Below are 23222 nucleotides of genomic sequence, written 5' to 3' on the forward strand. Positions count from 1 at the left end.
TTTTAACCCCACAACATCGGTTGACGTAAATTTATGTGCATTGTGCTCTCACATTGAATTAGATGACGAAAATATACACAGCCCTATCTGCTGTGGTTTTGTGCCCATTCGTGTACCGACTGATATAAATATCTATCACTCACGGAATTGATAATAGAGGCCACCATGCAAATTTCAAGGAATCTGATAGGTTTGTTAGACCCTTCATGTAAATATTTCCAACTCACTTTGAGACTTCATCACCATAACACTATAAAAGCAGCAGTTTTGGCAGTTGCACCACCATTTCCATTATGACTTCTAATCCAATTCACACACGTTCAGCAAATCCTTCTGGTCCTTCACCGAATTTCCAGTTGCATCCAGCCATGCCAGTTTCATTGAATTTACAGTCCTCGCAGTGATGACAGTTTAGATAAATAAACAGTGCATGCTTTAAAGTGCTTGACATAAATATACACCAAACCGTTGTCGCGTGCTAATTACCGATCTCGGCCAAGATGATTACCATCAGTGCAACCTAATTGCCTGATGAAAAACCAATGCCATGAGGTTAAGGGAAGGGTCATTGGATTTTGACAATATTCCCAATGGAAGAGGGAGACCCAAGAAGACACTTCCATACTTATTTTATCAACCCCAGAAGAATGAGACACAAGGTCAACCTTGGCGGAATTTGAACTCAAATGTAAAGAGCCAAAAGAAATACCACAAAGCATTTTGTCCAACATCTTAACAATTCTACCAACCCACCAACAATAATAATAATGATGGTGGTGGTGGTGGTGATGGTAGAGGTTTTGAACAGGTGAAATAAACAGCAGAGATGCTCTGCCCCATGCAGAAACTCCAGAGGCTACTCAGAGGTTTTGCAGGATCTAAATTTATCTCCAAGTTGGAAACCCTTCTGCATCGCCAGCAGGTATATCACCCCTTTAGCCTGTATGTTTCACCAGAGTGGGGCACCAAGGACTGTATAGTCTTCACCTGTAGAAGAGTTCCACCTGCAGTCTCTTACCTTAATCACTACAACAGAATTGAAAAAAAACGTTAACAGTTTGAAGACTTACTGGTATTGTTGAATAAGGAAGAATGGTTACTGTCAGTAGATAATGAGTTACTTTTCTTCAATAATCCCACAGCAGCTAAAGCTTTATCAAACTGAACATCTTCATCCTCGTCATCATCATCATCTGCCACTTTGTTATTCTTATGCTTCTTGCTTTTCTTGGATTTTTTCTTCTTTACTTTGTTTTTAGATTTAGCCTTTGATTTCTTTAACCAAGGATCTAGGGAAAATAAAACAAAATAACTTTTATTACAAGAAACTGTCTTCTGGTAACTAGAAGACTAATGAACTGTTCCGGCCAACTGAAGGTAGCCAGGCTAGGACACTCCCGATATGTCAGCTTTTATAAACTATGGTAAAGCATCGAACAGAAATAAATTTCTTAGCAGGCAATAATTTGTAGGTATGGCTGTGTGTCTAAGTTTGCTTTACACCCATGTGGTTCTGGGTTCAATCCCACTGCACACCACATTGGACAAGTGTCTTCAGCTGAAGCCCTGGGCTAACCAAAGAATTGTAAGTGGATTTTGGCAGACAGAAACTGTAACAAGCCTCTCTTATGCATACATGCATCATCATCATCATTTGCCTATTTTCCATGCTGGCATGGGTTGGACAGTTGACAGGAGCTGGCAAGCAAGAGAGCTGCACAAGGCTCCAATTGTCTGTTTTGGCATGGCTTCTACAGCTGGATGCCCTTCTTAATGCCAACCACTTTACAGAGGCATACCAATGCTATTTAAGTGACATCAGCATCGATACTTTTTATGTGGCACCAACACCTACAAGCTTGCAAGACAAAGACCTCTCAGCTGAGAGGGAGATACATATCACTGCTATGATGTTAAATTGTCGTATATGCAAATCTGGCCAAATGCATTTTTTCCAATATTAACTTTTGCTTGTTATATAGCCAGTTCCTTTGGTCAAACTATCATATTTCCAGCTGCCTCAGATGCCAAGATATGAAAAATCGTCAAAGTGTAGCACAACAGTTTTGCTATGGAATGGTGAAACTATTGTTCCGTTTCCTGAAAAAACAACATTTTGGACTTATAACACTTTCGCATAATAGCAACTATATGCACACACAACAAAATAAGTATATATGAGAAAAACTCTGTGTGTGAGTGTTTATATATATATATATATGTCCCTGTCTTGACATTAGCATATTTGTGGTTAACAAAATCACTTTTCATACAAAGGTGGTGTGTAAAAACAAGTCCAGCCATTGAGCTGCTTGTGTTTGAAGGACTAGGAGAAATAAAACCTAGCTTGGAAACAGAGGAGGGTTAATGGCAGGAAGAGCATCCAGCCTTAGTAAATCTGCCTCACCAAGTTTCATCTGAACCACGCATGAATTTAACATGGATGTTAAATCAATTCCAATCTCTTTTTTTAATACTGGCAAAATTTTTGCTTCCTATAGAAGTTGACACATTTCTTACCTTCATCACTGTCTGAGCCACTACCAAATGGATTAAAATCATCACTAGATTCGGACTCAGAAGTCTCACTTAGGCTTAAACTTATATCACTGCTGTCTGAACTGGAACCATCAGAAAAGTCTGTCTTCTGACGTTTTGCATTCCCATCTTGATTGTTCCCTGAAATAAAAAGACATAAAGCAATGAGAAAAGTTAACCAATAACAACAAGTGGTCAGGGTCAGCCAGTAAAATTGAAACAAGTCTACATCAACCACATATTGACACATCAAATATTATTATATTCTATTTCTTGGCCAACATGTCTACTGAAAGTAAGACCAAATTAAAAATGATAACCTCATGATTATATCTTTTACTTGTTTCAGTCACCAGACTGCAGTCATGCTGGGGCACCACCTTGAAGAATTTTTAGTCAAATTAATTGATCCCAGTACTCCCCTATTCCTTACTTTATCAGTCTCTATTGTCACTAAGTTATAGCAACATAAACACACCAATACCAGTTGTCAAGCATACAGTACAAATCCAAACAGCACCATATGTTTCTCAGTCCTATATTGCTTGAAAGTCCACAAATTAAATCACCGTCTTTTACATTAGTTTTTAAGAGAGTCGTTATGATTCCCCTAATTTAAGGGAGAAAACTTCCTCTTGTTTACACAAGTTTATATTTACAAAAAAAATTAAAATCACTTTTCTTCTTCAGTATTCTATCTCTTCAGAAACACTCAACAAATCTGAAAGGATACTGGAATCAACAGGATTTTGCCGATGTTGGATTAAAACAGAGAAATGCTTTTACTGATGTGTCTAGACTTTAGGGTCATAAAGTGTATGAGAGACAAAAAAGACAATTCCCTATCTTGCAGGGAATTTATTGAAGTCTTCAATAATAAAAGTACTTTAAACCACATTTTGAAAAAAATATATTAAAATTAGAATTAAGAACTTTCTATAGTGCTGACAGTAACTGCTGTATTTTAGTTACATACTCCAAAACTAATTAATAGGCAGCTTTCTTTATTACTGTATAAATTCTAACTGTAAGGTCATGCGCTGTTTTATCTTGATACGAAATCACCATGTTGCACACACATGGTTGTAATGCATATGCCTGGGGTACCCTTATCAGACGGGTAGTTACGATGGGTTTATTGGGCTTCATATATTTGTACCCCAGCACCTGGTAGTGTGCTGCACTCTCACTCAAAAATAATAATAATAATCTTTTCTATTCTAGGCACAAGGCCTGAAACTTTGGGAGAGGGACAGTCGATTACATCGACTTCAGTATGCAACTGGTACATAATTTATTGACCCCGATTGGATGAAAGGCAAAGTCAACCTCGACGGAATTTGAACTCAGAACGTAAAGACAGACGAAATACCGCTAAGCATTTCGACCAGCATGCTAATGTTTCTGCCAGCTCACCACCTTGGCGGCAGTGGCAGTAGTAATAGTAGTAGTAGTAATAATACCTTTCTTTCTTTTCATATTACTGTTCAAACTGGAACTATTATCTGAGAAACCATCGCTCTTACATCCTCCCAGATTGAGGAAATCCATTGTTTTTCGCCTGTCAGGTGCAGGAAAGTGTTTTTCGACTAATGTTTGGAAAACACCTCTGAAATATTGAAGTAAAACAATTTAGTTAGCGTTACAACTATTTATGTAGAAAGGTAACAGACATCCAATTCCAAAGTCAAACTTACATCATACTTTACACATTTGTTGTGTCTACAGATAAATCATGTCATCAAATTAACAACAGTCACTTGTAAAAATCACTGGAATTCATAGACATTCTCAACCATTCCATTCATTCTATCATCGCATAGTTTAGTGTCAGTTAATTTACTTCTCTCATCTCTTCGGTGACACTCAGCATCACTCATTCATAAAACAAACCCAAACCACCTTTCATAGAAGTAAACAGTGAACATCTTGCATATTTCACTCTCGCCTCTGTAAATCCCCTATGTGCAACGTCCATGCAACATTATTACTACCCTTGCCAACTCAAGTAACAACTCCTTAATCCAAGGGTTCTCAACTTTTTTTTTTTTTACTTATGGACACCTTTGGTTCTTATTTAACTTGGGTGGACCCTCATAGCCATTCAATGTTCAAAAAATCCTATTTTATTTTTATACTTAAATATCATTAGGATTTGTATAAAATTGTTAAAAAAGGGGTTGCAGGGAGTAGCGTCCTTGTCTTCCTGAGCTAGTTTTCTACATTTCTTAAAAAAAAATGGTAGAGGCCTTGGTCTCAGGAATACACATGTCTAGAAACTGAGGTTAGGGGGTAAGCAAGGGCATGCTGCCCATAGAAAATACAGCTCCAAAAAAGCCTCACGATAGCGAAGGAGAATTGGCACCAGCCAGCTGAAAAGTTGGGGTGGGCTGCACCAGGTAGATCCGGCCACCCCCCACCCCCCGTTAACGGGGACAAAACCCAGATTTAAAACATTGGATGATGATGATGATGATGATGATGAAAGTAATTGTTAAAATAGTTTGTGTACTGTGGACAAATAACTAATTTATTGCACATAAACTTTACTGGTCTAGGCCCCTGAAAAATTACTGTGGAGCCCCAATTTACTATATTGCATCCATGTACCCGCCAAAATCTTACATGGTCCCTGGTTGAGAACCCTTGTCTTAATCCTTTAGCATTCAGATTACTTATTATATATGTTATTATATGATCGAACGCCACACATTGCCTCCAACTAAGTTTTATCTATATATATATACACTCTCTGAGTGGTTGGCGTTAGGAATGGCATCCAGCTGTAGAAACTCTGCCAAATTAGATTGGAGCCTGGTGTTGCCATCCGGTTTCACCAGTCCTCAGTCAAATCGTCCAACCCATGCTAGCATGGAAAGTGGACGTTAAACGATGATGATGATGATGATGATATATATTGGATTAGATTACCTGTGTCCAGTCTACTGCTGGACAATGGCCTCAGCATGTTCTCTCCACCAATCACAGTCTGATGGGGAGGCTGTGAATTTGAGCTTGAGAACATACAGGTTTCGAGGATACTACTCTTCCACACTGGTTCGGCATGGCTTAGCAGAGGGATGGAGTTTTTATACCTTTACCCAGGTGTAGCTAAATTAAGTTACATTAATTCAGGGCTCAACTGGTGCTTATTTTATAGACCCCCGCCAGAAGGATGAAAGACGAAGGAGGCCCCAGCAGAATCTGAATCCAGAACATAAGGACAGATGAAATATTGCTAAGCATTTCGCCCAGTATACTAACAATTCTGCCAGCTCACCTCGCATACACACACATACATAACACACACTATGAAATTGTGTTATGATCTAATAATCACAGGATGACAATTGTAGTAAAAGATCTTACTTAGCAGTTGAGACAAAATCATTAAGCTCCCCACCATGTTCCTCGAGCTGTTCCAAAGTACGGGCTTCACCAGTAGATTGCAGGCCAATTACAACACACTGCACAACAAAATGAATTTGGATTAAATTATTTTATGCATTCAGGGATATAAAACAAAAAAACAAAATCTTTTTCTAATAGGAGGGAGAAAAAAAAAACAAATAAAAAAGTGAACAATATTACCTTTCCATTTTTGACTGCTTCTCGAGTAAGTTTCACACAGTGTCCCACTTTTGCCGATATACAGAGATACTTGAAAAAGCGTTGATGTGCAGACCAAAACTGTCCCCACATTGACTTTCTCATTCGCTGCTCAGCTCCAATTAATTCGGCTGCTTTCTGGAACAATTCCCGTGCTCGTACCCACTAAAATCAAATAACAAACTGTATTTTAAATATGCATATACACAATATATACATACACACACGTATATAATACACAAAGTGATTGACATTAAGAAGGGTGTTCAACCATAGAAATCATGCCAAAGCTGACTTTGGGGCCAGGCACAGCTCCTTGGCTTGTTGGACCCTGTCAAACTATCCAGTCGATGCCAGCATGGAAGACAGATGTAAAAAGGATACATGGTAAATGGTTAAGAAGTTAATTTCACAACCACAAGGTCATGTGTTCAATCCCATTGCATGGCATTTTAAACAAATGTTATTTTCTATAGCTCCAAATTAACTCAAAACATTTTCAGTAAAACTGGGTAGATGGGAATTACATGGAAGCCTGACAGAAAGGATGTACATGTTCTCCAAAAGTACAGCTTCGTCACAGTTTCATAGTGTCAGCCACTTAAATGTTAATTCAATGAACAGGAAATTCCTTTTATCAAACACAGACATGGCTGTGTAGTAAAAAGCTTGCTTCCCAACCACATGGTTCCAGGTTCAGTCCCAATGTATGACACCTTGGGCAAGTGTCTTCTACTATAGTCTTGAGCCAATCGGAGCCTTTTGAGTGGATTTGGTAGATGGAAACTGAAAGAAGCCTTTCGTGTATGTGTGTGTGTCCCTTCACCACTGGCTGACAGCTGATGTTGGTGTGTTTATATCCCTGTAACTTAGCAGCTCAGCTAAAGAGACTGATAGAACAAGTACATAAGAACCAGGCCTTAAAAATAAAAAAAGTACTGGTGTTGATTCATTTGACTAAAAGTGTTCAAGGCTGTGCCCCAGCATGGCCACAGTGAAACTAATGAAACAAGTAAACAATAAAAGATAAGCAACTGGATCCTCATCACCAAAACCAACAAAGGAATATCCATCCATGCTTTCACAAATTAAAGAAGAATTACTCTATTGCTAAGATGATGGTAAATTTCAAGTGAAGTCTTACCAGTAGAAACATTTATTTTAACAACACAAAATGGAAAACAACGAAGGGTAAAGATTTTAGAGTTTTCATTATAAACACACATTTTGCAGGTATTTTCACAGGTTGAATCTTTCCAGCTCAGTTTTTTTTCCCAAACTTCACTTCTGTTGCAACAAATTTTAATCAGTGTTATTCAAATATTTCAAGACAGTAACATAACATTTAATTTTACTTTGAATGACTTTATGCAAAATAATTGTTCTCAATTTTCATACACTTCTAATGTCACTAAGACAATATTGCCAAAAAAAGCATTTAGTCCTTTAACACACACATACACACAATGAAAAATCATAGTTATATAAACATTCCCGTCTAATTTCCGAGTGTGCCTTCTGAGTTAACTTGATTACAAGTAATCATATCAGAGTCTTAGTTCATAAGCTACATCTTGCAGATGTCCAGGCTGGGTACTAACCACAATCTCACCGGTCTGAGCAAGCCTGGAAAGGTCAGAGCACTGCCCCATCTCGAAGTAACTTATATATAAATATTCCCATGCAGGTGGCACATAAAAAGCACCCACTACACTCTCGGAGTGGTTGGCGTTAGGAAGGGCATACAGTTGTAGAAACACTACCAGATCAGATTGGAGCCTGGTTGGCTTCTCAGACGCCAGTCAAACCGTCCAACCCATGCCAGCATGGAAAACGGACGTTAAAAGATGATGATGATTTTGGAATTTGCTTGAAGCACTACAAAAGCAATAAAAAAAACCTTTAAGCAATGCAAGCAAGGATTTAGGCAAAATAATTAGGTGATGACAATGGATAAAAACTAAAAGAAGAAATTGTATTATCTTACTTAGATCGTTTAATGCTTCTATCATATTTTGCAAAAGATTCCTCTTATCAAATATATAAATATTACAAAAAAAAAAAAAGAAAGAAAATCCTATTAACTCTAATGAAATTACTTATAGATCAGAGAGATTTCACAAGACCATTTGAGCATGAAGCTCTCAAAAGACCCTCAACTAACTCCCACACCTCCCCAACATGTAGAAAAAACCCCATAAAGTAGTCGAACAACCTGCTATAAAGCATTCAATTCTTACTGGTTTGAGAAGATTGATAACAACAATAAACAGGAGACTAAGTTTAAAGGGATTAAATAAGACAACTCACCAATTCCACTGATTTGTTGTAAACTAACACAAACTCTTTCGAAAGAGTTATTTCCTCTATTCGAAAAGAGGTTCCGACAAAACTCAACTGACGAGCTATATACATGCCTCGTAGTTTCATATCCATAGCTACAAGTTCCATAGCACCAACACCACTAGAAAACAAAATGTAGATATTTTAGATCACTTTTTACATTATATATACATACATACACACATGTACATGTATGTATGTATATACACACTCCACACAAACTTGAAAGCATCTTGTACATTGTCTACGCAATGTAAAATAACAGTATTTGGAACACAAAGCAATAAATATATCTAACTTGCACCAATTTTTGAAAATGATTCACCTTCAAATGTTGGGTATTACCTGCATAATAGCCTACATAGGGAAGCAAATATAACTTTCATTTAGTGTATAACATTCATTCAAACGTACCGTCTCTCCACAGCCTGAATAAAATCATTGAATTCTTTAAATGGTGTACCATGACCCCATAATCCAAGCCGTGTCATGTACGCCATATTTTTTGGTTCGGATGCACCTAGGGTTCAAAAACAAAGTAGAAAACTTTTTAAAAAACACATCAAAAACAAAACCTTCACTTAAAAATACTTCTGAAAAATATTCAGAAAATATTGAACATTCTCCATATTCACAAATATGAGTTGGCATACACATCACACGTAGATACTAAGCCATATCAAAAACAAGACTGTCAATCTAATAAACAGGAATTCACCAACAAACACTTATAACCTTCCTATTTCCACTTCAATGGTACAATGGTTTTTGTTCTGGTGAATTTATTAACCATACAACATCTTAGACTTAGTTCTCATCCCATTCCTTTCACTGTCTTATACGTGTCTCTGCCCAACATCAAACTGATATTAACTGACTTAATACCATATAGTTATATTTAATCACTACATGGATGAGAGCCTGAACAGGCTGCAATTACTGTTATAGTTGTATTTCCTGGAGATAACTAATGAAAATATAAATGTTAAATGTCGTAAACACTGGCTTGGTAAAAGGGAAAAAGCTCAACCACAACCGAGAAGGGAACTTCATGGGAAAAAGGTTCTTCTCTCTATCTGGTGGGATTGCAAAGGAGTAATTCACTTTGAATTGTTACCACCTAATGCAACAATCAATGTTCAAGTCTACTGTCAGCAATTAGAGCGTTTGAAGAAAAAAGACCTGCTTTAGTGAATTGAAAAGGAGTGATGTTTTATCAGGACAATGCGCGACCCCACACTGCAAAGATCACATCACAGAAGATCGAAGAGCTAGGTTGGGAAAATATTCCTCATCCACCGTATTCTCCTGACCTTGCTCCTTCAGATTACCATTTGTTTCCTAGTTTACAGAATCACTTGGGGGACATAACTTTGGCAAGCCAGGAGGAGGTCGAAACTGACATTCCAGAGTTCTTCGCTTTGAAACCAAAAGAGTTTTACATTGACAGGATTAAAAAGCTCGTAAATAGATGGAAGGAAGTCATAGATAATGAGAGAAAGTACATTGATGATTAAATTTCAATTAAATATAACATTTGATCACTTGTTTTCTTCATTCAAAATTCGGACAGCACTTATGGGATGACCTGATAGTAAACTGAAAACAAGGTAACAACCTGTTCATCTAACACTGTCCATTTCATCAGTAAATATTTTAGTTTTATTACATTGTTTTCAAGCTCACTCTCTCTCCAAACTAACTACAAAAAACTCACAATTTTTTCATGTAGCTTACATTATCTATTCCATCATATTTATCTCTTACTGACATTAATTAGTCAAAATATAACCACAATACCTAAAATTGACAAAGGAAGTGGCACTGAGCCAATTAAGAAAATGCTAGCATCTGATTGGTACTTATTTTAATTTTATCAGTCTCAAAGGACAAAGCTAACAATGGGTTAATGTCACTAAACACTTTGCTATCAATTTTGCTGTTTGTAACAGTTTTTAATCAAAAGTGGAACACAAATATCAGATCAGAAAAACAAACTTACCAGTTGCACTAGCATATATAACTCTAGATTTGGGAAGTTTGTTCTGTAGTTCAAGTACTGTCTGTCCCGTTTTGGTTGGTTTACTAGAACCAACAGGACACAAATTTTTGGCCCTGTGGCATTCATCAAAAACAATCTAAGGAAACAAAGTTAAGGAAATTAATACCTTCATAGCTTTTACCTGAAGAAGAAACAGAGTAAAATAAGTGATGAGGTTTATTTTTTTCCTTTCTTTCACAAAGAAAAATTAACCCATAAAGTGCTGGGATTTGCACTTACATAGTATGGACTGCCGAACACATTTAATGAAAATGAAACTACCATGCACACATAAAAAACAAAAAATAGTTTAATTATCTTCTTAGTATATAATGGTGGCAAGTTTTACATCATCTGAAAAGTCATTAGTGGAACTATTAGTCCTCTTGCATTCTGGTGGGTATTGGAGCATCTGAGTGACATTAGACCCCAACAACTGCCCATAAATTAAATGCATCTATCTGGGCCACGATCGTGACCCATCGCGCTTTATGTGTTAAGTAAATTTGTTGGGGAAATCATATACCATCTAAGATATTGTTTTATCTTTTACTTGTTTCAGTTATTAGGCTGAGACCATGCTGGGGCACTGCCTTAAATTTTTAGCTGAATGAAATGACCTTAGCTTGGAACTTATTTTATCAGTTTCCTTTGCCGAACCCCTAAGTTATTGGGACGTAAACACAACAACACCAGTTGTTAAGCAGCGGTGGGAGACATACACACACACATATATATGCGATGGGCCTTTCAGTTTCCATCAACCAAAACCACTCACAAGGCTTTGGTCAGCCCAAGGTGTCATGCAGGGGAACTGAACCTGGAACCATGTGGTTGGGAAGCAAGCTTCTTACCACAGCCACACCTGCACATTTATAAATAAAAGTTCCATCTAATCCTTTGGTTCAAATTAAATTTATGACAAAATTAGAAATATCTGTGTTCTTTAAGAAAAGGATACAACACCATCAAAATCTTCACCACACCATCTTAGAATTTGTTTCAACCGGGTTTTATATTTTCCATCAGACTGGCTTTCACCAATCAATGAGGAATATGTAGCAAATATTACACCTTTCTTCACACTACCATTTTCTTTTGATGAAATCTTTGCATACTTGAACTAAAAAACAAAGAACAAAGAAAGTTAGAAGATTTTGCAAGCTGCATGAAAATACATTGTAATGTTTAAAAGATTAAAATCTAAAAGCATAAAACTTGGAGAGAAAACAAACAGTTCAAAAACAAAATACTAAGTAAAATACCACATTTATAAGTTGCACTATTTTATACTTGATTTTAACAGAGAAAAGTGGAATGCGACTTAGACATGGAGCAGCAAAGCTAACAGGAAACTTGAAGGAAAAAAATCATGTACTAAGGCTTAATCATCATCATCATTTAGTGTCTGTTTTCCATGCTGGTATGGGTTAGATCAGGGGGTCACCAAACTCTTTCAACCATTGATCCCCTATAGCCACTTCTCCGTCCACATCAACCCCCTTTGGCCACTTCTCCTTCTGCAACAACAAAACTCCTCATTTAAAATACCTTAATACCCTACCCTACCCTACCCTATCTTGATATGACGATGGTGATATTGATGATGGCATATTTAAACAGAAAAACACACACCGATATTGATGTATTGGTCTTGTGTATACAGTTCACTTTGCAACCAAATGGTCTAGAGTTCTATCTCACTTGGTGTGACCTTAGACAGGTGTAGTCTTGGCTGACTAGTGCCATGTGAGCAGAACTGATAGACAGAACAAACTGTATGGAAGCCCATAGTCACTGTTATTATCCTCATTATTTCAATGTCCACTTTTCCATGGTTGCATGGATTAGATGAAACTTGTCAAGGAGGATTTTCTACAACTGGATGATCTTTGCGGTTCCCAAAAAAGAAACATTCCTCCTAGTTCTTCAAACACAAAAGCTCAATGGCCGGACATGTCTTTGGGGAAGATTACAGATATATGTATGAACAGAAACTTTGATCAGTGTACAAATGTCAAGAAAAGGTGCCATACACACACACACGCACGTGTTTTTGAGTGTATGGCTGTGACCTCACAGCTTCTGTCTACCAAGTTCACAAATAAGGCATTGGCCAGCCTCAGGGTATAGTACAGTAAACTTTCTCAAAATGCCTCATAGTGGAACTGGAACAGAAACCTCAGACGTTGGAGAGGACAGGGACACATGCAGTTACACATGTGCATGCCCCATGTATGTTAACGTGAATGTTTACATTCTGCATCTTTGCATGATGCTAAAAAAAAAAAATCTGTTTGCATTCCATGTCAGTACAACATCCTCTCACTCTGCACTCTAAGGTAAGCAGAATAAAACAAAAAAATCCCTTGAAGAACTGTTAAGGATTAGTGACGAAAAGGACATTCTGTTGCAAAACCATACCTCAATAATATATATCCATCCAACCAATGCTAACATAGATAAACAGACAAAGTTATCAAATAAACGGACAAACTAAGAGTCATTACAAATTACAGGAGTTTACCTTATTTAATGGATGGACTTCTATCTTTGAGGCTCCGATATCTTTTAGATCTCTCTCAGCATCGACTTTCAAGTCATTAGAGACACTGAACCTGTTAATAACAAAAGGCATCCATTTATTTCAGAAACCAATTTAGCAATAAACTAAGATCATTCAAGAAAATATATTAAGTGCAAAGTGAGATATGTGCATATGCAAAGAGAAAATAGCTGCAGAAATTTCACATACCAAAGTGCACGTTTTCTGCCTTGCAAATAATTTTCAAAAATAATTCCAGCAACTGTTCGGCCTTTTCCAACACCAGCCCCATCACCTGAAAAGTAAGTTAAAGACAAATAATAAACTTCATAAATTCAGACAAAATTAAAAAACTCCAGCCAAATAACTGGGCTTCTCAAACTTTATTACAATGGAGCTTATATAAATATTCTTTTATTCTTTTACTTGTTTCAGTCATTTGACTGCGGCCATGCTGGAGCACTGCCTTTAGTAGAACAAATCGCCCCCCACCCTGCAGGACTTATTCTGTCGGTCTCTTTTGCCAAACCACTAAGTTACGGGGATGTAAACATACCAGCATCGGTTATCAAGAGAGGGAGGGGTGACAAATACAGACACACACATATATATATATATATATATACATGATGGGCTTCTTTCAGTTTCTGTCTACCAAATCCACTCACAAGGCTTTGGTCGGCCCGAGGCTATAGTAGAAGACACTTGCCCAAGGTGCCACGCAGTGGGGCTGAACCCAGAACCATGTGGTTGAGAAGCAAACTTCTTACCACACAGCCAGTCCTGCGCCTGTCTATGTATGTAACTGAAATAATACCAGCTTTTTTGTCACTGCACATCATACACCCTTGTATGTGAACCATACTTCACAGCACCTTTTAAACCATCCATCTCTCTGAAGGAATGAAATAGGGGGAGAGAGGGGGAAGGGATATTGTGTACTGGTACAAGAGAGTATCATCTTTTCTATCTGCTGCATCTCTGTATAATATTTTAACCCCCACCAGGTGGCACCAAAATATGTCAGCTGGCCCTGGTATTCAACCAAAGAGCTACTACATGATTACTCAATCCACTGGAAATAGCAATTAAATCTCCCTCAAATCACACACTACCACTTTAGATTCAAGTATATACTGGACAATGTGATTCCTGATACAAAAAAAACAATGGTCAGAATTGGAATGCCTTTTATCACAGGCCTACTCATTCAGAAATTATCAATAGTTAAACACCAGTCACCTTTACTGCAAGCCAAGGTATGGTTACTATACATCTACTAGACAAGGCAGGTAAATTTCCCTCAAGTGCACTCATCATTTACACTGGGTTACACTGTATTAAGTTCCTGTATATTCCTATACTGCACATCAAGCGTATCGTAGGATTTCTCATATAGCAGTTTTGAATCCTTTCATGCTAATTTGTTAAGTATATTTGAAGAGTTTCGATTCTAGAATCTGCTTCCATATTTTGGAACTTTTATCTTAATTCTTTGACTGAGTGGGCTATGAGAAGCACATCATCAGCATACTGGAGTTCTTGTGGAGAGCCAGTCTTAAATTCCTGTTATGGCCTTGAGAACTACATAAAACGGGAAGAGTGTAAACAAGGCTCTTGTGGACACACAGCTGCATACTAAATTCTTTACTGTACTCATTGCTGACTGACAGTAAATTGGTCTATACTCAGCTGACCATTTATCTATAATTAGTTTTCTTAGTGACCGATGACAGTACCCGTTGAGTGGCTCTTATGCCAGTGGCACATAAAAAGCACCATCCGAACGTGGTCAATGCCAGTACCCACTGACTGGCCCCCATGCCAGTGGCACGTAAAAAGCGCTATCCGAACATGATCGATGCCAGGCCTGCTTGACTGGTTCCTGTGCCGGTGGCACATAAAAAGCACCCACTACACTCTCGGAGTGGTTGGCGTTAGGAAGGGCATCCAGCTGTAGAAACATTGCCAGATCAGACTGGAGCCTGGTGCAGCCACTGGCTCTCCAGACCACAGTCAAACCGTCCAACCCATGCCGGCATGGAAAGCGGACGTTAAATGATGATGCTGATCAGACTACAACGTGATTGCTTCTCCTGGTCAATAAATACTAAGCATTACATTACGAATTAAAAGCAGCTCTAGTAATGTAAACATTATCACTTACACACGCATAGTTTACATGCTTTGTTTACACATCCATTTGCAACAGGATAGTATCCAGGGAAAGCTCCCTACATGACGTCTTAAAGAACACCAAGTGTCCCTGACCAGGTGAGACAACTTGCCCCAAAGTGATCAAGAATGGTAGATACCAATACTTCACCATTATTACAGCTTATCAATACCGTGTTCTCGGATCACCCCAAAACAAAATGAATTGCTGGCCTCGGATTTATATGCAAATATTATAGGTATACTGATTTGCTGTAGGCTAAGAATTTCTGAAACACCTGCCTCATTACAAGGTTCTTTTTTAAAAAATATAACTGGTTGGAAGAACACAAACAAGAATGGAGTAACAAATTAGTAAAACCAATCTAAAGGTGGTTCAATAGTCAGTAACTTCAGCTGATCTTACAAAATCATATGTTCAAGTGAAAATACTGACTTTCTTTAATTTTTAGTACACTGATATATAAAAGAAAAAGCTTTATAATTTTAGTAAAACACGAAAGATTTTAGCAGTTTTGACAAGAGAGTGATGCAAAGAATAAATAGTAAATTACTCAGTAGTAATAGATGGGGAATGTTTGTACAGACTATTTTATACATACCAATAAGGAATCCAGCCCGATCTCCACTTGGCATGATGGTGTCATGGCGTTGACAGGCGTATGTAATTGATTCTAACTGAAGGGCTGATAACTGGCCAGTGTCTATAGTTGAGTCAGGAAGATGAACTTTGTACCGCACATTTGGAGGTTCCACACTGGATAAAGAACTTGATTCGACCACAGCATCGGGGTGTTTTTCACCAATACGTACTACAAGAATAAATAATCGAGTGAAATGGCTAGTGGAATTACGTGTTGATATTCTTGGAAATATAATTACACATTTCAAGAGGAAAAAACAAATTATTACAAACACAAGAGACAATTACTTTGAAATGAATAAATAACAAAATAAGGATACATACATTTGGTTGGCATATATTCAGAATATGTTTCAGCTTGACCAAGTTCCTCAATCTCTTCTTCAACTTCTTCTTCTTCTGGTATGTTGTTATGATGATGATGGTGGTGATGGTGATGGTGGTGATGATGATAATGAGGTGTGCGAAGTGGCATATTGATCCCAGGAGCCTATCAAATACATTTAAAAATGAAAAAACATAAGTATCATTATACTGCAATCACGAGACAAAAAAAGGTTGAGAATATGATTTAACTAAGGCAGGAGTTCTCAACCATTTTTTTATCTATGGACCCCTTTGATTACTATTTTATTCTAGTGGACCCCACCCCCCATAGCCATTCAATGTTTAAAAACTAGTTTTACAGAAACTTCTTTCAAAATTCTCATTTTGTTTTTCATACATTAACTTGGATAGATTGAACTATGTAAAATGTTAGAGAAAGATACCTAGCTGTTTCTTGCAGTACATACAAATACAAACATCTAAAGCAAAATTTTTTCATGGGCCCTTCAAATACTATTGTAGATCCCCAAAAATCTTATATGGACCCTCAGTGGCCATATGGACCGGGGTTGCGAACCACTGATCTAAGCAGATGTTAAGAATACAATCTGAAAAACAAATCATGACTGCAAAGGGAGAATCACAATTTGTTTAATAAGTATCTAGAATTTGTTTGTCTCTTCAAAAGCCCTTTGACAGACCCTATCAATGGTTATGTATGGTTGGAAATGTACAATTAATATTTATTTCTGATCATAAATTCTAGAAAGAATATAGTCATCTGTTAAATTTGAGAGTATTTTGTAAATGCACACAAGTCAAATAATGTAACACTCCTAAATAGACATGTCCCCTAGATTTTCCCATAAACAATGGTTTTCAACATCTTTTATATCTCTCATCCTTAAAAATTCTAAATAACACAGGCCATGAGATCTGTTTTTACTTTTGTTATTCTAGATGGATTTCCAATCATGCCAAACACTGATCTTGCCCTCATTTTAAAAAAACACCCCAAAAAGTTTTTATTTTTGTGCTCAGTTGACCAACAAATTCCAGTAAATTTCAGCTGTTATCATCATCATAGTTTAACGTCCGCTTTCCATGCTAGCATGGGTTGGACGATTTGACTGAGGACTGGCAAACCAGATGGCTGCACCATGCTCCAATCTAATCTGGCAGAGTTTCTACAGCTAGATGCCCTTCCTAACGCCAACCACTCCGAGAGTGTAGTGGGTGCTCTTACGTGCCACCAGCACGAGGGCCAGTCTGGTGGTACAGACAACGGCCACGCTCAAATGATGTTTTTTACGTGCCACCTGCACAGGAGCCAGTCCAGCGGCACTGGCAACGACCTCGCTTGAATGTTTTTTTACGTGCCAGCAAAGCAACGCTGGTGACGATCACACTCAAATGGTGCTTTTTACATGCCACCAGCACGGAATCCAGACAGCTGCTCTGGCTGGCAATGATCACGCTCGAGTGGTGCTGTTAGCACTCCACTGGCACGGGTACCAGACATCGAATCTAGTTCGATTTCGATTTCAGTTGCCTCAACTGGTCTTCGCAAGCAGAGTTTAGAGTTATCAATTTTCAAGAAAAGTTATCTAAATTTAGGGCTTCCAATGATAGCTGGGGGGGGGGGGGACGCATAAAGTTTTGGAGAGGGAGCTTGACTCATGGTATTTGCAGGGTCCTTGCGACCTGTGAGATTGATGTGATTCATGTTTGTGAACTGCAATTCGACAAATACTGGAGACATAGACAAGATGGGAACTCAAAGACTGGGATCTTCTATATGATCACACAACCTTTTAAAATAGCAGCCAAATCTCCTCTCAAATCACATTCTACTTTCTTGAAATAGAAAGGACATGTTGGATAATGTAATCCTATATAATGCTATTTCTGGGAAAAAAAACTGGATATTAAGGTTAAGTGCTTTGATAACAAATAGGTCTGTTAAATTAGAGAAGACTTGGAGCTAAGACATAGAGGTATAAAAAAAAATGGGTTAAGATAGCAGAAATGCCAGAAATTATTGACAGAATATATAAAGGGATCTATTCAAAACGTTAAAATATTTCCTCTCATTTCAATAGCCTGTCTATTATTGCCTCCACTGATTCCTGCCCACACCAACTTCCACAATTCCTAGATTATAGCGTTATGTTACATTATTTACTTCAACCAATTGATAATGAATCAGATAAAGTGGTATCACTTTAACATTAATGACATCTCCAACTATACATAATGACACACAGCTTGTTAGGACACTTCTGAAACACTCAGAACAACCATATCCTAGTAATTTACAAATCTAAATAAAACTGGATTTCCATCAGTTTCAACAATTGGTATTTGGTTATTCGAATAGCACAACCACTCACACTCCTTGAATTAGCTTGTAACTGACCCTCAGTTGAGCAGGTATCTTGTAAAGTACTTGACCTCCCTAGTGCTGGTGCCACAGAAAAAAAAAAAAAATAGCAGACAACACACTCTGTAAAATGGTTGTTAGAAAGAGAAATGGCATCAATCAATAGAAACCATGTCAAAGCAGACATTGGTGCTTGGCACAGTCCTCTAGATTGTCAAACCATCCAACGCATGCCAGAATGGAAAACAGACATTAAATGGTGATGGCAATCATTCCATAAACACTGATACCCTCGTGATTCTCAGGTAGAATCAGCATGACTGTGGCAAGGTTTCTGCTGTTAACTCTTTTGCATTCTCATTCCACATGAAATACACATCTCATGCTTCAACTGACTAATTTTGTTCATTAACTGATATATTAATTTGATGTCTGAAACACAGAAATGAGGAACGGTCTTACAGAAAATTATGATAGATGGTTTTACTATTGACAGTTTTATAAAAGAAACAGAGGGAATTTCAGGTAGGTTAGTATCAAAAGAGTTAAATTACAGGTACAATCTGACAAACTTTCAGTTTCTCTCTGTCCAATTTCATTGATAAGACTTGGCCTGATCCAAGAATATGCAAATCTATTAGATCTAATAAATAAATCTAACATTCAGTTAAATGGACAAGATAGGCTCATCAAACCTATATCATCATGAAGTAACACACAGTGAATTTTAAACATTGTCATTTTGTTAATTTCATATAAATTTATCAAAATTTTCACATGGGACGGGCAGTTTAATAGGAGCTGCATCAGACCCCATTGTCTGGTTTGGCAAGGTTTCTACAGCGGGATGCCCTTCCTAACACCAACCAATTTATTACACGGTATACTGGGTACGTTTTACATAATACCAGCACCAGTACTTTTTATGTGACACCAGAACCAGTAAAATCATCAAGAAACTGACCAAGAGGGAGCATAGTATTGAGGGAGGTGGCTTTGTGCCAGTTGAGAAGTTGAAGTGTAATATGGGAATAGAGATAAGTGTCTTGCTATTATAGAGGAAATACTTGACTGCTCCAGTTGGAAATCAACAGTTTTAGAGCCATAAGCAAGCACTGTGTGGTAAATAATCAGATTATGAGTAACCATTCTCATATTAACCCATCATCATCCATCATTTTGAATCCAGGTTTTGTCCCTGTTAACAGGGGTGGCTGGATCTACCTCAATACCATTGCAAACGCCCTCACACCATCTCGCCCAGTTTTGGGCATCCTCCCTTCTCAAGCCAACCCTCCTAATCTCCTCCTCCATCTGTCCCCTCCACATTTTCCTCGGTCTACCTTGCTTTCGCTGTCCTTTTACCTGAAACTCTAGCACCTTCCTCAGAACATGCTCCTCATCCCTCCTTAACACATGCCCATACCACTGCACTTCATTCGCCATTGCCAACTGTTCCACTGATTCCTCCAACCCCAGCATCCCCATCGAGTCCTCAGTCCTCCGCTTATCAAACAGCCTGATGCCACACATTTCTCTCTCAGTCCTTCTCAAAATTGCCATTTCTCTCTCTCTCTCTCTTTCAAACACCATGTCTCACTCCCATATAACTCCTATAGACCCTTCCTATCGTCTTCAATAAATAACCATTTTGAACACAGGCACAAGACCAGAAACTTAGAGGGAAGGGAAACTGTACGTTATATCAACCTCAGTATCTGGCTGTACATTATTTTTGTTGATGACAAAAGGACAAAAGGCAGACTTGACAGTGGGAAGAGTTAAAGTCAAAATGTAAAAGGGCCAGAGCAAACGCCACAAGACACACTAACAATCTTGTCAGTCCATCAGCAGTCAATAAACAAGGTTGATAAAATATAAATAAATTAAATTAACCCTTTAGTGTTTAAATTACTCTGCCAAATGTTAAGCTTATTCATTCATATTGTTTTGAATTAATCACGTATTATCTCATAGCTTTGAGATTTTGATGATATTGTCTATTTTTAGAATGGCATTGTAGGGTAGGTGTGAGAGGTTAGATCAGGCCAGTCTGAACTTAAAACAGGAGGTATATCTGGGCTGGATATAACCAGTTTAAATGCTAAAGAGTTAAGGAAAAATGGAAAAAAAATTACATAATTGCAGTTATATTAATTCCATTTATCATTATCACTTTGTAGCTAAATATATGAAGCTATATGTTTGCTTGATTTATAAGAAATGGCAGCTAAACCTCCTCAAATTACAACTGTCTCAAAAAGGGAAGACATCTGCATTTAAGATAATATAGCCCAGGGTACATTAGACCTTAAATAACAATAGGGACAGACTTGGTTTCGTTACATACCAGATGCCTACATAGTAGTTTTGTGTAGATGTGTGTGTGTCTGTGTGTGCAACTCAAGTTTCAAGCTATTGCGATCTTTAGGCAAAGATCAAGTCACAAGACAAGCTCTTAGCTTCAGTTTCAATAAAAAACAAACAATATCCTCTACAAGTATTGAGCACTCTTCCCTGTTTGTTCAACCTTTATACATATAAATAAACATGCTATGTTATATATGTTATCTAATTAATAATATATATATATATATATATATACACATACATACATTAGATGTACAAGATATTGTATCTTCCATTTCCTATACTAATAGAAAACATATTCCTTTCCAGAAGTAACTGAAGTGTGATATTGGATCAGTAACCTGCCAGGCATTCAAACTTTATCCAAGGCCTGTGCTCAGCTCAAATTGCTTGATTTTAGCTTACTTATAAAACAGCTGACACCTTTTTTGTTTAAGTGGTTAATCCAGCTGCATAAATAATGCTATACATAGCAGTACTAACTATAAAAACATATGCAAATAGATATGCACAACCATTTTACCCAAATAGCACGAAGAAAAAAAAAAAATCCCCCTATCCAAAGCTTATAATATCAAAGCATTTCCAACAGCATGCCCTTGCAAAAATAAACTAAGTTCCCAACAGATGATGTAAAACAATTCAGATGGTTACAAATGATTTCAATGAAGCAATAAGATCCATTTTAGTTTGAAATTATGATAATCAAATCAACACCAGTATGGTCTTGGTATAAAATGAGACTTCACCTGTGACAGAATTTGAACAGAAAATGATGATACAGTAAACAGGATGCCCGGAGAAACCCCATTTAACCTTTGTAGGATGTATGCCATCTCCATCACTTCAGTTTAGTTTTTCTTACTATCTGTGCCTACTCCACACCTCTTCGGACAAATTGAATACAATTTTTTAATTACTTATTTGATGGGTCTCAGGAAATGGGTTGTGTTCATAGCCTTCACAGAGATTGAAGTGGTCAATATTTCTCTTGAACAGCTAAGTGATATTTGCAGGAAAAATATGTGCAGGTCAGGAATTCCAGAGAGGCAAAATTCAGTGGAAGAAGGATTGGAGGTAATTATTAATGCTAGTCTATGGTTAGACAAAATATCGGTGACAAGAAGAAGTGAAGGGGGCCAGTCAGATGTGCCTGAATGGAAGTAGCACAAGATCAGCTAGCCCCAAAGAGCACCAGCTACTCTAGTAACAGTCAGAATAAAGCAGAGAAAGAGAGAGGAATGCGTCTATAGAGCAGACATGTTGGTGAGTAACTTGATCCCAATAAGTTGTGTGGCCTCTCTCAAGATGCAGTTTTGAATGTCCATGTGTACAGCAACAATACTATCACAGATGTGGGAGCAGCATTCCATGGAGGATCTCATCTAAACTTTGTAGAGGGTTAGTAGTTGGGGAAAAAATATTCTAACCCTGAAGAGCAAGACCAATTATGGTGCAGTCTTAATTACACTAAGGATGTGGGTTCACCAGTAAACAACTCCAGTAGTGAAACCTAGCATTTACTATAGTACCCTTGAGGGTTCTCACTGCATGCTGTTCATGTTTAGGGGTGGTGGTGGTGGTGTGTGTAATTATTAATTTAATATATAATTATTTTAAGAGAGAAAGTCTAAACAAGACTTATCTCCCCCATACTGAATCAATGTTCAAGCATTACGGAGCTATCGAAAAGACTCCATAAATACATGTGATTGAAAGCGGGATAGTGAGAGGATATTTAAAAAGACTCCACATTAATTGCGAATTAGCTAATTTCAAGATGAAAGTCTTAAATAGATTTTCTTCTATCTTCAGTGCAATACATGCAAAAAATATACAAATTAGTGTTTATACACACTCATAACAAAGCGAGTTTGCACATCTATACACAAACACTTGCAAGTATAGATTCGAAAAAGCCCTATTAAAATCCTCAGACAACGACCACATGTATTTATATCAAAAAAGGATTGCAGATAATGTGGGTTCTTGAAGAGGAAGCTTATAAGCCATCACCATGCATTGACTAAGGTAAATAGTTTAATATTGGGGTAGATAAGCCCTCAACGGAAAAAAGTAGGGTTTGCCATGTCCCAAGTGTACGGCAAACCCTACATTTTTCTATCGAGGGGGCTTGTATGCTCCAATATTAGACTATTTACCTTAGTCAATGGACGGTGATTGCTTATAAGCTTTAAGCTTATAAAATATTATAATTATTTCATATATATATATATATATATATATA

The 23222-nt window shown here is 37.5% G+C and overlaps 1 protein-coding gene across 1 annotated transcript in view; it reads right to left on the reverse strand.

Annotated features, from left to right (window-relative positions):
- The window catches only part of LOC106873356 (protein strawberry notch homolog 1), a 50305-nt gene that overhangs the window by 18571 nt on the left and 8512 nt on the right, over positions 1 to 23222 (reverse strand). Inside the window, exons 4-16 of the mRNA XM_014920686.2 lie at positions 16219 to 16384; positions 15854 to 16063; positions 13287 to 13371; positions 13059 to 13149; positions 11493 to 11654; positions 10493 to 10628; positions 8905 to 9010; positions 8458 to 8611; positions 6130 to 6312; positions 5908 to 6005; positions 4002 to 4147; positions 2521 to 2679; positions 1071 to 1289 (exon numbers count right to left, since the gene is read on the reverse strand). Of these exons, the coding sequence (XP_014776172.1) occupies positions 1071 to 1289; positions 2521 to 2679; positions 4002 to 4147; positions 5908 to 6005; positions 6130 to 6312; positions 8458 to 8611; positions 8905 to 9010; positions 10493 to 10628; positions 11493 to 11654; positions 13059 to 13149; positions 13287 to 13371; positions 15854 to 16063; positions 16219 to 16384 (1915 nt within the window). The remainder of the gene's footprint in view (positions 1 to 1070; positions 1290 to 2520; positions 2680 to 4001; positions 4148 to 5907; positions 6006 to 6129; positions 6313 to 8457; positions 8612 to 8904; positions 9011 to 10492; positions 10629 to 11492; positions 11655 to 13058; positions 13150 to 13286; positions 13372 to 15853; positions 16064 to 16218; positions 16385 to 23222) is intronic.

This window comes from Octopus bimaculoides, chromosome 1 (genome assembly GCF_001194135.2).
Source record: "Octopus bimaculoides isolate UCB-OBI-ISO-001 chromosome 1, ASM119413v2, whole genome shotgun sequence".
Lineage (NCBI taxonomy): Eukaryota > Metazoa > Mollusca > Cephalopoda > Octopoda > Octopodidae > Octopus > Octopus bimaculoides.